The sequence below is a fragment of the Saccoglossus kowalevskii genome, chromosome 14 (assembly GCF_978046115.1).
Source record: "Saccoglossus kowalevskii chromosome 14, keSacKowa6.1, whole genome shotgun sequence".
Taxonomy (NCBI): Eukaryota; Metazoa; Hemichordata; class Enteropneusta; family Harrimaniidae; genus Saccoglossus; species Saccoglossus kowalevskii.
This window is the reverse complement of record NC_140654.1, coordinates 3584406-3602117: the sequence shown is the minus strand read 5'-3', so window position 1 is coordinate 3602117 and position 17712 is coordinate 3584406. Positions and strand designations below refer to the sequence as shown.

The following is a 17712-nucleotide window of genomic DNA, read 5'->3' as shown; positions in this document are numbered from 1 at the left end:
CAGCAGCTTATTTCAAATACCAATCTATAAAAATGTTTGTTTCTTTATTGTTGTAGTCAATGATGTTTTTCACTGACTAGGGAAGTATTTACTTATTCTACTCAATAGTGGTGACTATAAGAAGCTATAACTGCTGTTTTTGTATTTTCCAGCACTGGAGCACATTCCTAACTCGGTGAAACTGTGGAAGTCTGCCGTGGAATTAGAAACACCAGAAGATGCCCGCATCTTACTCAGCAGAGCTGTGGAGTGCTGTCCAACCAGTGTAGAGGTGAAATAAATGTCTACTTTTATAATAGTCTAATCATCCTTATAGATAAATATATACATCAAAATAAAGAAATAAATTTTTAAAAAAATACTTAGAAGTTGATCAACAAAGTTTGTTGGTGTCTCGTACTGTAATCAGTTTGGATTGCAATAATTCATTACAGTTTCTCGTTTGAATTCCATTCATGGGTTGCCTGAAAGTATAATACAATAGTAAATGGATTAATATTCATATTATATCAGTTTCTGTGAATCAGTGAAATTAGTAAAATCAAAACTCATAGAACTCATTGTCAAATATACCAGTAATAATTTTATAGTTCTGTGTTGTTAGAGTTAGCATTAGGAACATGTTATTAGTTTTAAGACAAGTGTTACAATATTATGTTATATTCAATGGTTACAGAGATTAATATTTAAATTATTTATCATTTATTCAGTTGTGGCTGGCATTAGCAAGACTTGAGACGTATGACAATGCTAGGAAGGTTTTAAACAAAGCCAGAGAGAACATCCCAACAGATAGATTAATATGGATTACAGCCGCAAAGCTGGAAGAAGCTCATAACAATACAGTGATGGTGGATAGGATCATTGAAAGAGGTCAGTATGTTAAGGATCAATGGGCAGAGGTCACACATCCTGGTACTTTTTGAAATGTAACAATTCTTTCTTAAACCAGATTGTTTTTTATTTAAGTGATTCCTGTGCACTATTGGGGCCAATATAACACTATTAGGTATTGATCTAATGTCCAATAATGTAAAGCAGTGACATCACTTAATGCCCTTATATGGACAATACCGGTAGTATAAATGTTATGTCCCACACAGCTATCACCTCACTGAGGGCCAATATGGTGGAAATCAACCGAGAGCAATGGGTGAAAGATGCAGAAGAATGTGAAAAATCAGGAAGTATTGCAACATGTCAAGCAATTATGTAAGTATAAAAGCATTACTGCCAAATGCAATGATGAAATATAAGAGTTGTTTACAGGAAGGCCTGAAGTAGTGTTTGTCAACTGATGTGACAGTCAATAAACAGGAGTACTTGTATTACTATGCAGAATCATTCATTCATTTTCACTGTCATTCTTTGTGACTGAATTCTTTGAGTATGAGGTCTACACTCTTTAATTTATAGATTTTCTTAGATTACTGGTAGTTATCGGTACAGTTTACTATTGAATATATCGGTACAGTTTGCTGTTAAATATATCAAGTTTATTTAATAATATCAGTAATTTTTTACTCCCATGTGCGAAACACAAAATGGGAGTCTTTGCAGTTAGTTTGTCTGTATGTGTGTGTGTGTGTGTGTGTGTGTGTGTGTGTATGTGTGTATGTGTGTATGTGTGTCCGACTGTTCCACTGCTATCTCAAAAACCATACATCGGTTTTTGATGAAACTTGGTGCATAGATGCTCTGGGCCAATGCGCAGATTTGATTAGGTTTTGGTAAAAATCCATGCTCGTTAATTACCTAATTTGCATGATAATTAGCTAATTTTTAGCTGTTCTATGACTGTTCCACTGATATCTAAAGAACCACTCATTGGATTTTGATGAAACTTGGTACATAGATGCTCTGAACTAATGCTAGGTTTTGATTAGTTTTTGGTAATAATCCGTGGATACTAATTACCTAATTTGCATAATGATTAGTCAATTTTCGGTTTTTCCACTGATATCTCAAGTACTAATCATCACATTTCAATGAAACTTGGTACATAGATGTCATATGACACTGCACAGATCTGATAGTTTTTATGGTAATATCAGTACATATAATTACCTAATTTGCATAATTAATTAATTTTCAGCTTTTGATATAAGTAGTGAGCATTACATTTCAATAAAACTTGGTACTTACATACTCAAGGACTATGCAGAGATTGATTGTTTCAGATAAATATTTGTGCATATTAATCACCTAATTTGCATAATTAGTTAATTTTCAGCTTTTCCACGGGTATCTCAAGTACTAATCATCGCATTTCAATGAAACTTGGTACATAGATCCTTTAGGACTATGCAGAGACCTGATTAATTTCAGGGTAAATAATTGTGCATATTAATTACCTAATTTGCATAATTAATTTTCAGCTTTTCTACTGATATCTAAAGTACTAATCATCACATTTCAATGAATCTAGAATTATGCAGAGACCCAATTAGTTTTTGGTAAATATTTGTGCATATTAATCACCTAATTTGCATAATTAACCAATTTCCGACTTTCACACTGATATCTCAGGTACTAATCATCACATATCAATGAATGTTTATACATGGATGCTGTAGGACAATAGACAGACCTGGATAATTGTGGGTTAAAATCTGTACATATTATTTACCCAATTTGCATAATTAACCAATTTTAAGCTTTCAAACTGATATCTAAAGTACTAATTTCCATTTTAATGAAACTTAGTACAAAGATGCTCTAGGACAATGTACAAACCTAATTAGTTTGGGGTAAAACTCTGTTCATATTATTTCCCTAATTAGCATAATAATTCATAATTTTTTGGTTCTTATCACATTTCAATTAAACTTGGTACATAGAGTTTTTGTTACATTGCGCAGACCTCATTAGTTTTACAATCAAAACTGTTCATGTTAATTTTCTGATTTTCATAATTAGTTTTCAGCTAAGTAATTTCAAATTATATTTAATGTGTCTCCAATACTCTCAGCACATGGGAGTTCTTTCTAAGCTTTCTTTGATTCTTATCTTGTAGCCGTACTATAATAGGCATTGGGGTTGAAGATGAAGACCGAGAACCAACCTGGATGGATGATGCTGATACAGTGAGTACTCGTGACTAGTGTATACTACCACAGTGGTAACATGTGTACTAGTTATACTAGTAATATAGTTGTAACATAAATGACAATGTCCATTTCATCAAAGATTAGTAAAGACATTATCGAAAAATCAAAGATATTGTGTCAACATTTTGGTGAAAGAATTTGTGCCATGTAAATAGCTATTATATATTAGATCAGAATGTTTTGTGAGATTATTGTAAGGTTGTTATGAAGTATGCTAAACACAGTACAGTGATGTAGCGGAGGTTGATGCAATCGTGTTCTATCTGAGTGCATACGTTGACATAACTTATGCCAAACACAGTACAGTGATGTAGCAGAGGTTGATGCAATGTTTTCTATCTGAGTGCATACGTTGACATAACTTATGCTAAACACAGTACAGTGATGTAGCAGAGGTTGATGCAATCGTGTTCTATCTGAGTGCACACATTGACTTCGTAATAACATTATTATTATACATATTTCCTGATCCAGTCACATGAACTGAGCAGAATGATGAAAATTTAAAACCTTTCATGATGAAGATCTTTTTTATAAATGATGACATAGATGGGATTCAATATCACAAAATTACGACACACTGTAACTTACGGCAATACAATGACAGATAATAATATGTTGTACATGTATACTGTGTGAATTTTGAATATTTTGTATATTTCTATCTATAGTTTGCATCCCACGGTGGTATCGAGTGTGCCCGTGCCGTGTATGCCCATGCCTTGACAGTGTTTCCAAGTAGAAAGAAGATCTGGATTGAAGCAGCTTACTTTGAAAAGAACCATGGAAGCAGGTAGATACACTTTTATTGTATGATTATTGCCCTCTATGGTAGGAATCAGTAGAATGACTATACTTAGCATAGACCACTTTCCTGAAAGTTGTGAGACCGGGGTGTTCAAATTCTCCTGCCTTCTCATGGCGGAAAATACAAAAATGTAGTGTTGCTGGTATTCGATAAAAGGGAATTTTATTTCTGTGACGTCGATTGGTACACTCAGAAGCACAATATCACGTGTGCAAGTTTATGTTACACCACAAAACAGTATGTGCGCACATACATAACACTGTATCTTCGACTTCCAAGAAAGTAGTCTATGAATCTAAAAGAAGACTGCTTACCGTTAATATCATGACAGTCACTGATATTAGTATTTTATTTTATTTCCCAATTAATGGAAATGTCTTTTACCTCATATATACTTTTAATAATTAATCTGACTCATGTGGCTATTCTCAGAAAATATGTCTGTGACATTTCTGCCTCAGCTATGTTATATATTTGTGTCAATTTTTCTCAAAGATGTTAAACTTGATCTTGGAACTAATTGATTTAGAGTACATCAACTAAATATGGTGGACCTGCATCACGTGACACGTTCTGCCACAACAATATTTTTGTTTTGTTTATTCTTTGCTGGACATCATTGTGACACGTTATATTTCATATATGTCTCCTACAACAACACACACAAAATTCAACTGTATGCACACATCAACCACTACATCAAAATTCAACTGTATGCACACATCAACCACTACATCAAAATTCAACTGTATGCACACATCAACCACTACATCAAAATTCAACTGTATGCACACATCAACCACTACATCAAAATTCAACTGTATGCACACATCAACCACTACATCAAAATTCAACTGTATGCACACATCAACCACTACATCAAAATTCAACTGTATGCACACATCAACCACTACATCAAAATTCAACTGTATGCACACATCAACCACTACATCAAAATTCAACTGTATGCACACATCAACCACTACATCAAAATTCAACTGTATGCACACATCAACCACTACATCAAAATTCAACTGTATGCACACATCAACCACTACATCAAAATTCAACTGTATGCACACATCAACCACTACATCAAAATTCAACTGTATGCACACATCAACCACTACATCAAAATTCAACTGTATGCACACATCAACCACTACATCAAAATTCAACTGTATGCACACATCAACCACTACATCAAAATTCAACTGCATGCACACATCAACCACTACATCAAAATTCAACTGCATGCACACATCAACCACTACATCAAAATTCAACTGTATGCACACATCAACCACTACATCAAAATTCAACTGTATGCACACATCAACCACTACATCAAAATTCAACTGTATGCACACATCAACCACTACATCAAAATTCAACTGTATGCACACATCAACCACTACATCAAAATTCAACTGTATGCACACATCAACCACTACATCAAAATTCAACTGTATGCACACATCAACCACTACATCAAAATTCAACTGTATGCACACATCAACCACTACATCAAAATTCAACTGTATGCACACATCAACCACTACATCAAAATTCAACTGTATGCACACATCAACCACTACATCAAAATTCAACTGTATGCACACATCAACCACTACATCAAAATTCAACTGTATGCACACATCAACCACTACATCAAAATTCTACTGTATGCACACATCAACCACTACATCAAAATTCAACTGTATGCACACATCAACCACTACATCAAAATTCAACTGTATGCACACATCAACCACTACATCAAAATTCAACTGTATGCACACATCAACCACTACATCAAAATTCAACTGTATGCACACATCAACCACTACATCAAAATTCAACTGTATGCACACATCAACCACTACATCAAAATTCAACTGTATGCACACATCAACCACTACATCAAAATTCAACTGTATGCACACATCAACCACTACATCAAAATTCAACTGTATGCACACATCAACCACTACATCAAAATTCAACTGTATGCACACATCAACCACTACATCAAAATTCAACTGTATGCACACATCAACCACTACATCAAAATTCAACTGTATGCACACATCAACCACTACATCAAAATTCAACTGTATGCACACATCAACCACTACATCAAAATTCAACTGTATGCACACATCAACCACTACATCAAAATTCAACTGTATGCACACATCAACCACTACATCAAAATTCAACTGTATGCACACATCAACCACTACATCAAAATTCAACTGTATGCACACATCAACCACTACATCAAAATTCAACTGTATGCACACATCAACCACTACATCAAAATTCAACTGTATGCACACATCAACCACTACATCAAAATTCAACTGTATGCACACATCAACCACTACATCAAAATTCAACTGTATGCACACATCAACCACTACATCAAAATTCAACTGTATGCACACATCAACCACTACATCAAAATTCAACTGTATGCACACATCAACCACTACATCAAAATTCAACTGTATGCACACATCAACCACTACATCAAAATTCAACTGTATGCACACATCAACCACTACATCAAAATTCAACTGTATGCACACATCAACCACTACATCAAAATTCAACTGTATGCACACATCAACCACTACATCAAAATTCAACTGTATGCACACATCAACCACTACATCAAAATTCAACTGTATGCACACATCAACCACTACATCAAAATTCAACTGTATGCACACATCAACCACTACATCAAAATTCAACTGTATGCACACATCAACCACTACATCAAAATTCAACTGTATGCACACATCAACCACTACATCAAAATTCAACTGTATGCACACATCAACCACTACATCAAAATTCAACTGTATGCACACATCAACCACTACATCAAAATTCAACTGCATGCACACATCAACCACTACATCAAAATTCAACTGCATGCACACATCAACCACTACATCAAAATTCAACTGCATGCACACATCAACCACTACATCAAAATTCAACTGCATGCACACATCAACCACTACATCAAAATTCAACTGTATGCACACATCAACCACTACATCAAAATTCAACTGTATGCACACATCAACCACTACATCAAAATTCAACTGTATGCACACATCAACCACTACATCAAAATTCAACTGTATGCACACATCAACCACTACATCAAAATTCAACTGTATGCACACATCAACCACTACATCAAAATTCAACTGTATGCACACATCAACCACTACATCAAAATTCAACTGTATGCACACATCAACCACTACATCAAAATTCAACTGTATGCACACATCAACCACTACATCAAAATTCAACTGTATGCACACATCAACCACTACATCAAAATTCAACTGTATGCACACATCAACCACTACATCAAAATTCAACTGTATGCACACATCAACCACTACATCAAAATTCAACTGTATGCACACATCAACCACTACATCAAAATTCAACTGTATGCACACATCAACCACTACATCAAAATTCAACTGTATGCACACATCAACCACTACATCAAAATTCAACTGTATGCACACATCAACCACTACATCAAAATTCAACTGTATGCACACATCAACCACTACATCAAAATTCAACTGTATGCACACATCAATCACTACATCAAAATTCAACTGTATGCACACATCAACCACTACATCAAAATTCAACTGTATGCACACATCAACCACTACATCAAAATTCAACTGTATGCACACATCAACCACTACATCAAAATTCAACTGTATGCACACATCAACCACTACATCAAAATTCAACTGTATGCACACATCAAACACTACATCAAAATTCAACTGTATGCACACATCAACCACTACATCAAAATTCAACTGTATGCACACATCAACCACTACATCAAAATTCAACTGTATGCACACATCAACCACTACATCAAAATTCAACTGTATGCACACATCAACCACTACATCAAAATTCAACTGTATGCACACATCAACCACTACATCAAAATTCAACTGTATGCACACATCAACCACTACATCAAAATTCAACTGTATGCACACATCAACCACTACATCAAAATTCAACTGTATGCACACATCAACCACTACATCAAAATTCAACTGTATGCACACATCAACCACTACATCAAAATTCAACTGTTTGCACACATCAACCACTACATCAAAATTCAACTGTATGCACACATCAACCACTACATCAAAATTCAACTGTATGCACACATCAACCACTACATCAAAATTCAACTGTATGCACACATCAACCACTACATCAAAATTCAACTGTATGCACACATCAACCACTACATCAAAATTCAACTGTATGCACACATCAACCACTACATCAAAATTCAACTGTATGCACACATCAACCACTACATCAAAATTCAACTGTATGCACACATCAACCACTACATCAAAATTCAACTGTATGCACACATCAACCACTACATCAAAATTCAACTGTATGCACACATCAACCACTACATCAAAATTCAACTGTATGCACACATCAACCACTACATCAAAATTCAACTGTTTGCACACATCAACCACTACATCAAAATTCAACTGTATGCACACATCAACCACTACATCAAAATTCAACTGTATGCACACATCAACCACTACATCAAAATTCAAGATTGTGATTGGACATTCAGTGTATCAGAAAATATCAAAAACTTACCAACCATGAGCCAACCAACAACTGACACATTTCCTCAATCACTAATGAATGATATTGTTTATACAGGGAATCACTGGAAACTCTTTTACAGAGAGCTGTGGCACATTGTCCTAAGGCTGAAGTGCTATGGTTAATGGGAGCCAAGGCCAAGTGGATGGCAGTAAGTACAAAGTATACTCATTTTAACCACTTTGTCACCACCTTACACAACCAGTGTAAACAATGATCTAAAACTCTCAAACATACTTTGGGATAGCTGTTGAGACTGTCTTGAACAGTGTACATGTACATGTGTAACATTTATAAATTTGGTTGTTCAGGATTGTCTCAAAAATTAGTTTGTGCTATTTTCTCAACTTTAGCTTCTTTTACCTTCTCTTTGACCGGCGTTCCACAGCAGCTTGTCCATAGCCCATAGAAATACATGGTTAAGTGGTGCTTATCTTAGAAACATAGAACGTTCTGGTACATAGCTATGTCCCACTTTTCAGCATGCCACTGAATGTGATTCTTACCTATAACATCTTCTCTAAACACTGTCAAGCAGCATCCAAAACATGTTGTCAGTCACCAGTAATTAATAACAATACCTGTCAGGTGACCTCTGAATTGAGCTTGACTTCTTGTTCATTAAATCAAAGCCATAGTGCTGTAGGTTAAGAACCCATTGCACACTGTCAGACTAAAACTTAAAGTTGTCATTTTTTGTTACCTATATCTTTATTTCAGCTGACTTTAGATGTCTACCTACTGTAACTTATCATCTGCTTTGTAACCTAGCCTTTATAAAGTATTTATTTTAAATTTTTTGGGGGAAATTGTTTTGTTTTTTTTTATAATACAACACACATAAATAATCACATATATTTGTGAACTAAGCAAAAGTTACATGTTTTGCAACTCCCACAACTTTCAGTGTTTTCAAAATAGTAAATATTCATCTCTATGAACTGTTAATTTTTTAAGAAATATATGTGGTACATATTTTGTTTCTTACAATCATCCATCATTCAAATCACACAAAATTCACAAACTTGATGTAAACTTATTATTCCATGAATGAACTCGGAAATATTTGAACTTGTTTATTAATAGTGTAAATTCATGAATTTTAGGGTGATGTGTCGGATGCTAGGAGTATTCTATCACTAGCGTTCCAGGCTAATCCAAACAGTGAAGAGATCTGGTTGGCTGCCGTTAAACTGGAGAGTGAAAACAATGAATACGAAAGAGCCAGACGATTGTTAGCGAAAGCTCGTAGTAGTGCTCCAACTGCTAGGGTAAGTAGTAAAACTCCATGTAGTATCTACCACACAGTGACTGCCATGTAATTGTGATAAGAAGTCATGTCACTTAGTCTCAAAACATGAAATGTTGATTCTGTCACAATGCACTTGAAATTATTTTTTTTATTTTAAAAAGTATAGAAAACTGACATTCAATGTAGAAACTGTCAACTTGCACAACAAATATTTTTAAAAACTAAACTACCTACATAAATTGAATACTCTTTGCCATTCGAATTTTGACAATATTGGTTTTAATGTCTTATCTTATAATCCCAGGTATTCATGAAATCAGTGAAGTTAGAATGGTGTTTAGGATGTATTCGTGAAAGTTTTATTTTACTGGAGGAAGGTCTCAAACACTACCCAGAGTTTGCTAAGGTAAGCTACTCTATCTGATGAAATGCAGACTTGATTCTGTAATGTCATTGACAAACACTACCCAGAGTTTGCTAAGATAAGCTACTCTCTCTGATGAAATACAGACTTGGTTCTGTAATGTCATTGATAAACACTACCCAGAGTTTGCTAAGATAAGCTACTCTATCTGATGAAATGCAGACTTGATTCTGTAATGTCATTGACAAACACTACCCAGAGTTTGCTAAGGTAAGCTACTCTCTCTGATGAAAGCAGACTTGGTTCTGTTATGTCATTGACAAACACTACCCAGAGTTTGCTAAGGTAAGCTACTCTCTCTGATGAAAGCAGACTTGGTTCTGTAATGTCATTGACAAACACTACCCAGAGTTTGCTAAGATAAGCTACTCTCTCTGATGAAAGCAGACTTGGTTCTGTGATGTCATTGACAAACACTACCCAGAGTTTGCTAAGGTAAGCTACTCTCTCTGATGAAAGCAGACTTGGTTCTGTGATGTCATTGACAAACACTACCCAGAGTTTGCTAAGGTAAGCTACTCTCTCTGATGAAAGCAGACTTGGTTCTGTGATGTTATTGACAAACACTACCCAGAGTTTGCTAAGGTAAGCTACTCTCTCTGATGAAATGCAGACTTGGTTCTGTGATGTCATTGACAAACACTACCCAGAGTTTACTAAGGTAATCTACTCTCTCTGATGAAATGCAGACTTGGTTCTGTTATGTCATTGACAAACACTACCCAGAGTTTGCTAAGGTAAGCTACTCTCTCTGATGAAATGCAGACTTGGTTCTGTGATGTCATTGACAAACACTACCCAGAGTTTACTAAGGTAATCTACTCTCTCTGATGAAATGCAGACTTGGTTCTGTTATGTCATTGACAAACACTACCCAGAGTTTGCTAAGGTAAGCTACTCTCTCTGATGAAATGCAGACTTGGTTCTGTGATGTCATTGACAAACACTACCCAGAGTTTACTAAGATAAGCTACTCTCTCTGATGAAAAGCAGACTTGGTTCTGTGATGTCATTGACAAACACTACCCAGAGTTTACTAAGGTAAGCTACTCTCTCTGTTGAAATACAGACTTGGTTCTGTGATGTCATTGACAAACACTACCCAGAGTTTACTAAGGTAAGCTACTCTTTCTGATGAAATGCAGACTTGGTTCTGTGATGTCATTGACAAACACTACCCAGAGTTTACTAATGTAAGCTACTCTCTCTGATGAAATGCAGACTTGGTTCTGTGATGTCATTGACAAACACTACCCAGAGTTTGCTAAGATAAGCCATACTCTCTGATGAAAGCAGACTTGGTTCTGTGATGTCATTGACAAACACTACCCAGAGTTTACTAAGGTAAGCTACTCTCTCTGTTGAAATACAGACTTGGTTCTGTGATGTCATTGACAAACACTACCCAGAGTTTACTAAGGTAAGCTACTCTCTCTGATGAAATGCAGACTTGGTTCTGTGATGTCATTGACAAACACTACCCAGAGTTTACTAAGGTAAGCTACTCTCTCTGATGAAATGCAGACTTGGTTCTGTGATGTCATTGACAAACACTACCCAGAGTTTACTAAGGTAAGCTACTCTCTCTGATGAAATGCAGACTTGGTTCTGTGATGTCATTGACAAACACTACCCAGAGTTTACTAAGGTAAGCTACTCTATCTGATGAAAGCAGACTTGGTTCTGTAATGTCATTGACAAACACTACCCAGAGTTTATTAAGGTAAGCTACTCTATCTGATGAAAGCAGACTTGGTTCTGTAATGTCATTGACAAACACTACCCAGAGTTTGCTAAGGTAAGCTTACTCTCTCTGATGAAATGCAGACTTGGTTCTGTGATGTCATTGACAAACACTACCCAGAGTTTACTAAGGTACGCTACTCTCTCTGATGAAATGCAGACTTGGTTCTGTGATGTCATTGACAAACACTACCCAGAGTTTGCTAAGGTAAGCTACTCTCTCTGATGAAATGCAGACTTGGTTCTGTAATGTCATTGACAAACACTACCCAGAGTTTACTAAGATAAGCTACTCTCTCTGATGAAATACAGACTTGGTTCTGTGATGTCATTGACAAACACTACCCAGAGTTTACTAAGGTAAGCTCCTCTATCTGATGAAAGCAGACTTGGTTCTGTGATGTCATTGACAAACACTACCCAGCTTTTGCTAAGGTAAGCTACTCTCTCTGATGAAATGCAGACTTGGTTCTGTAATGTCATTGACAATCACTACCCAGAAATTATTAAGGTAAGCTACTCTCTCTGATGAAATGCAGACTTGGTTCTGTGATGTCATTGACAAACACTACCCAGAGTTTACTACGGTAAGCTACTCTCTCTGATGAAATACAGACTTGGTTCTGTGATGTCATTGACAAACACTACCCAGAGTTTACTAAGGTAAGCTACTCTCTCTGATGAAATGCAGACTTGGTTCTGTGATGTCATTGACAAACACTACCCAGAGTTTACTAAGGTAAGCTACTCTCTCTGATGAAATACAGACTTGGTTCTGTGATGTCAATGACAAACACTACCCAGAGTTTACTAAGGTAAGCTACTCTCTCTGATGAAATACAGACTTGGTTCTGTGATGTCAATGACAAACACTACCCAGAGTTTACTAAGGTAAGCTACTCTATCTGATGAAAGCAGACTTGGTTCTGTAATGTCATTGACAAACACTACCCAGAGTTTGCTAAGGTAAGCTACTCTCTCTGATGAAATGCAGACTTGGTTCTGTGATGTCATTGACAAACACTACCCAGAGTTTACTAAGGTACGCTACTCTCTCTGATGAAATGCAGACTTGGTTCTGTGATGTCATTGACAAACACTACCCAGAGTTTGCTAAGGTAAGCTACTCTCTCTGATGAAATGCAGACTTGGTTCTGTAATGTCATTGACAAACACTACCCAGAGTTTACTAAGGTAAGCTACTCTATCTGATGAAAGCAGACTTGGTTCTGTGATGTCATTGACAAACACTACCCAGCTTTTGCTAAGGTAAGCTACTCTCTCTGATGAAATGCAGACTTGGTTCTGTAATGTCATTGACAATCACTACCCAGAAATTATTAAGGTAAGCTACTCTCTCAAATGAAATGCAGACTTGGTTCTGTAATGTCATTGACAAACACTACCCAGAGTTTGCTAAGATAAGCTACTCTCTCTGATGAAAGCAGACTTGGTTCTGTGATGTCATTGACTCAAGTGATGCATATTTAAACCTTAAGTATCGTCAGTTATCAGTATCTCTAAAACAGTATGTGTGTTCAATTTGGCAGCAAACAATTGACTTTCAAATTTTTTGTGGATACATTTGGTTTAAAATAAAGTTGTGTTTGCACATTTGGGTATCAAATGCCAAGGTGAAGAGGGGTCAAACAAGGTAAAAATGATGATGTGATAGTCAAATAAACAGACTTTGGCTCTATTAATTTACAATGATTACATTCCAGTTATGGATGATGAAAGGGCAGATTGAAGAGCAAGAAAACAGATCTGAAGATGCTAGAAAAACATATCAACAAGGGGTAAGTTGGGTGTTCTAACCTGGAAGCTTTTGATCCCCTAGGGATTGTATCAAAGTACCATGGGACAACCATTGTTTGTTGTTTCAGTACAAATTTCTGATGAGCTTTATAATTCAAAAATTAAGAATATTTTAATAAGGTCTGAGAAATGGTTATGACTATCGCTATTGACAATAATCAGCGTTTTTGCTGATGTTCTATTTCACTGCCATCCACGGAGGTTATTTTCTAATGCATTAATTATAAAGTTAAGTAAAATCCGCTAAATTAAATCTATGCGAACATGTAAAATAACAATAAAACTCATTATTTTCTTGACAAATTCACAGTGAATATGCTCAAAACATCAAATGTGTGCATCACTGTGATTGTTGCGTTCACGATTATGTCTGATTACTTTCACAGCTCAAGAAATGTGTGCATTCCATATCACTGTGGTTGTTGCATTCACGATTAGAGGAGAAAGCCGGTAATGTGACCAAATCAAGAGCTATATTAGAAAAAGCTAGACTTCATAATGCACATTGTCCTGAGCTATGGTAAGAATACATACATATATACCATCCACACATAATATAAACTGATACAATTTCATGCAAATATATTACAATGTAAACACTGGTGGTGTCACTTCTGTACTGATATATGTATATTTCATATCCTGCAGGCTGGAAGCTGTAAGGGTGGAAGAAAGAGGTGGTAATAAAAATATTTCGCAAGCAAATATGGCCAGAGGTAAGAGTTTTGCCTATTAGGTATAACATTCATAGTATCAGCTGCAACTTTGTGAGTATTACTTTCAACATTCAGGTATCAGTTGCAACTTTGTGAGTATTACAATCAACATTCAGGTATCAGTTGCAACTTTGTGAGTATTACTTTCAACATTCAGGTATCAGTTGCAACTTTGTGAGTATTACTTTCAACATTCAGGTATCAGTTGCAACTTTGTGAGTATTACTTTCAACATTCAGGTATCAGTTGCAACTTTGTGAATATTACTTTCAACATTCAGGTATCAGTTACAACTTTGTGAGTATTACTTTCAACATTCAGGTATCAGTTGCAACTTTGTGAATATTACTTTCAACATTCAGGTATCAGTGACAACTTTGTGAGTATTACTTTCAACATTCAGGTATCAGTTACAACTTTGTGAGTATTACTTTCAACATTCAGGTATCAGTTACAACTTTGTGAGTATTACTTTCAACATTCAGGTATCAGTTGCAACTTTGTGAATATTACTTTCAACATTCAGGTATCAGTTGCAACTTTGTGAATATTACTTTCAACATTCAGGTATCAGTGACAACTTTGTGAGTATTATTTTCAACATTCAGGTATCAGTTGCAACATTCTGGGTATCAGTTGTAGCATTCTGGGTATCAGCTGCAACACTTGTATTACTTGCAACTTTGTGAGTATTACTTGCATCATTCTGGGTATCAGTTGCTACATTTTGGGTATCAGTTGCTACATTTTGGGTATCAGTTGTAGCATTCTGGGTATCAGCTGCAACACTTGTATTATTTGCAACTTTGTGAGTATTACTTGCATCATTCTGGGTATCAGTTGCTACATTTTGGGTATCAGTTGCTACATTTTGGGTATCAGTTGCTACATTTTGGGTATCAGTTGTAGCATTCTGGGTATCAGTTGCTACATTCTGGGTACCACTCTAACATTTCCCTTCTTTATTGTTACAGCAATACAAGATTGTCCAAACTCTGGTATATTGTGGGCAGAAGCTATATTTATGGAGGCAAGACCACAAAGGAAAACAAAAAGTGTTGATGCATTAAAACGATGCGAACATGACCCAAATGTATTACTAGCAGTGTCAAGGTAGATACAGAACTTGGTACCATGTTTTATGTATATACATATCGTATGAAGGAATTGAGTTTTAAGACATATAGTCTATTGTTTTTATTTAATCAGTATAATGCATTTAACATGCATACACTTTCCTCCTTTGTTTATTTATTTGTGTTCTTTGATAGGTTATTCTGGACTGAGCGTAAACTCAGCAAAGCAAGGGAATGGTTTAATAGAACTGTGAAGATTGAACCAGACTTAGGGGATGCGTGGGCATACTTTTATAAATTTGAACTACAGAACGGGAATGAGGTAAGACAGAAATTTTAACTACAGAATCGCAATGAGGTAAGACAGAAAGACATCATGTTATCTTGGAATTCCAATAGTTCATGTTAAAAACGTCTTGCCGGGAAAGTTCTATTGACATGTAATATTATCTTTATTGTAGGAACAACAGGAAGATGTGCGAAAGAAATGTATCAATGCCGAGCCGCGTCACGGTGAACTTTGGTGTTCTGTTGCAAAAGATATTGTGAATTGGCGTAAGAAAACTGAAGAGTTGCTGCCATTGGTTGCAAAAGTTGTCCCGCCTGTTGCGTAGGCCTGCAGCCCTCCCCTGTCTGTTGCGTAGACCTGCAGCCCTCCCCTGCCTGTTGCATAGACCTGCAGCCCTCCCCTGTCTGTTGCGTAGACCTGCAGCCCTCCCCTTCCTGTTGTGTAGGCCTGCAGCCCTCCCCTGTCTGTTGTGTAGGCCTGCAGCCCTCCCCTGTCTGTTGTGTAGGCCTGCAGCCCTTCCCTTCCTGTTGTGTAGGCCTGCAGCCCTCTCCCGCCTGTTGTGTAGGCCTGCAGCCCTCTCCCGCCTGTTGTGTAGGCCTGCAGCCCTCTCCCGCCTGTTGTGTAGGCCTGCAGCCCTCTCCCGCCTGTTGTGTAGGCCTGCAGCCCTCTCCCGCCTGTTGTGTAGGCCTGCAGCCCTCTCCCGCCTGTTGTGTAGGCCTGCAGCCCTCTCCCGCCTGTTGTGTAGGCCTACAGCCCTCTCCCGCCTGTTGTGTAGGGCTGCAATCCTCCCCTGCCTGTTGTGTAGGCCTGCAATCCTCCCCTGCCTGTTGTGTAGGCCTGCAGCCCTCTCCCGCCTGTTGTGTAGGCCTGCAGCCCTCTCCCGCCTGTTGTGTAGGCCTGCACCCAGCCACTGTCAGTATGTTCCGCAATTACTAGGGAACCAATTATTCATGGACACAAATAAGTGAAAATAAAACTAGAACTTAGTGACTTGTTTGTAAATTTTGCGGTGTTGACTTTCGATGATTCTATTGGTTGTACTTGAACATATTTCGATAAACATAATAGATTCTTGGTAACACCACTGAGTGAATCCAAAATAGCTGACTAATGGCCATTTTGTTTTTAACAAATGCTGTCTTGAAAGCATATCGCTAACATGACTGGGAGTGATCTTGTTCAAACTTACATATTTCATGCTAGAAATGCACTATGTATATATCATGGGCAGAATAAAGGAAAGAATCATACAAATAAACTGCTCCACTTTGTATTATGTCTCATATTAGTTAAATCAACTATATAATGCTGGCAGTTAAAAAAAAATGGGCGGGGATATTTTTACACTAAAAATGTATTTCACTTATCTCATTGTCTATCGAGGTTGTGTCATGTCTATCACTATTTTTATCTCTTCTACATTATATATACATTGTATATTAAAGATGTTATTGTTTTTCAAATTTATGTTCTTTGGTAGACTGAATTATTGAAGCTGCACATGTACCTTTAAACCCTGGTTTAATGACAGACAGATTCTTAATGAGATTCTTCATTTTAATTACGGTAGTTACCATCGAAACTATGTCTACAATAACTTATCTTTGCATTAGCTCATACACTGGTAAGTATATGATCTAGCCAAAGTATGATACATTTTATAATATGGGGGGAGGGGGTACATGAAGAGTCAGAGTGCACAGAGTGCAGAATGTATATGTATCACTCCAAACCAACTACAATATACACTT

At 36.6% G+C, this 17712-nt stretch overlaps 1 protein-coding gene across 1 annotated transcript in view; it reads left to right on the top strand.

The window, feature by feature from the left end:
• Positions 1-17428, top strand: part of LOC102807028 (pre-mRNA-processing factor 6-like) — a 29485-nt gene extending 12057 nt beyond the window's left edge. The window contains exons 12-25 of the mRNA XM_085507801.1: positions 153-271; positions 711-873; positions 1104-1212; positions 3017-3086; positions 3782-3903; positions 8701-8794; positions 9750-9914; positions 10200-10301; positions 13787-13861; positions 14267-14400; positions 14529-14596; positions 15571-15709; positions 15868-15994; positions 16134-17428. Coding sequence (XP_085363927.1) covers positions 153-271; positions 711-873; positions 1104-1212; positions 3017-3086; positions 3782-3903; positions 8701-8794; positions 9750-9914; positions 10200-10301; positions 13787-13861; positions 14267-14400; positions 14529-14596; positions 15571-15709; positions 15868-15994; positions 16134-16286 — 1640 coding nt within the window. The 3' untranslated portion in view covers positions 16287-17428. The remainder of the gene's footprint in view (positions 1-152; positions 272-710; positions 874-1103; positions 1213-3016; positions 3087-3781; positions 3904-8700; positions 8795-9749; positions 9915-10199; positions 10302-13786; positions 13862-14266; positions 14401-14528; positions 14597-15570; positions 15710-15867; positions 15995-16133) is intronic.
• The last annotated feature ends 284 nt before the right edge of the window (positions 17429-17712 follow it).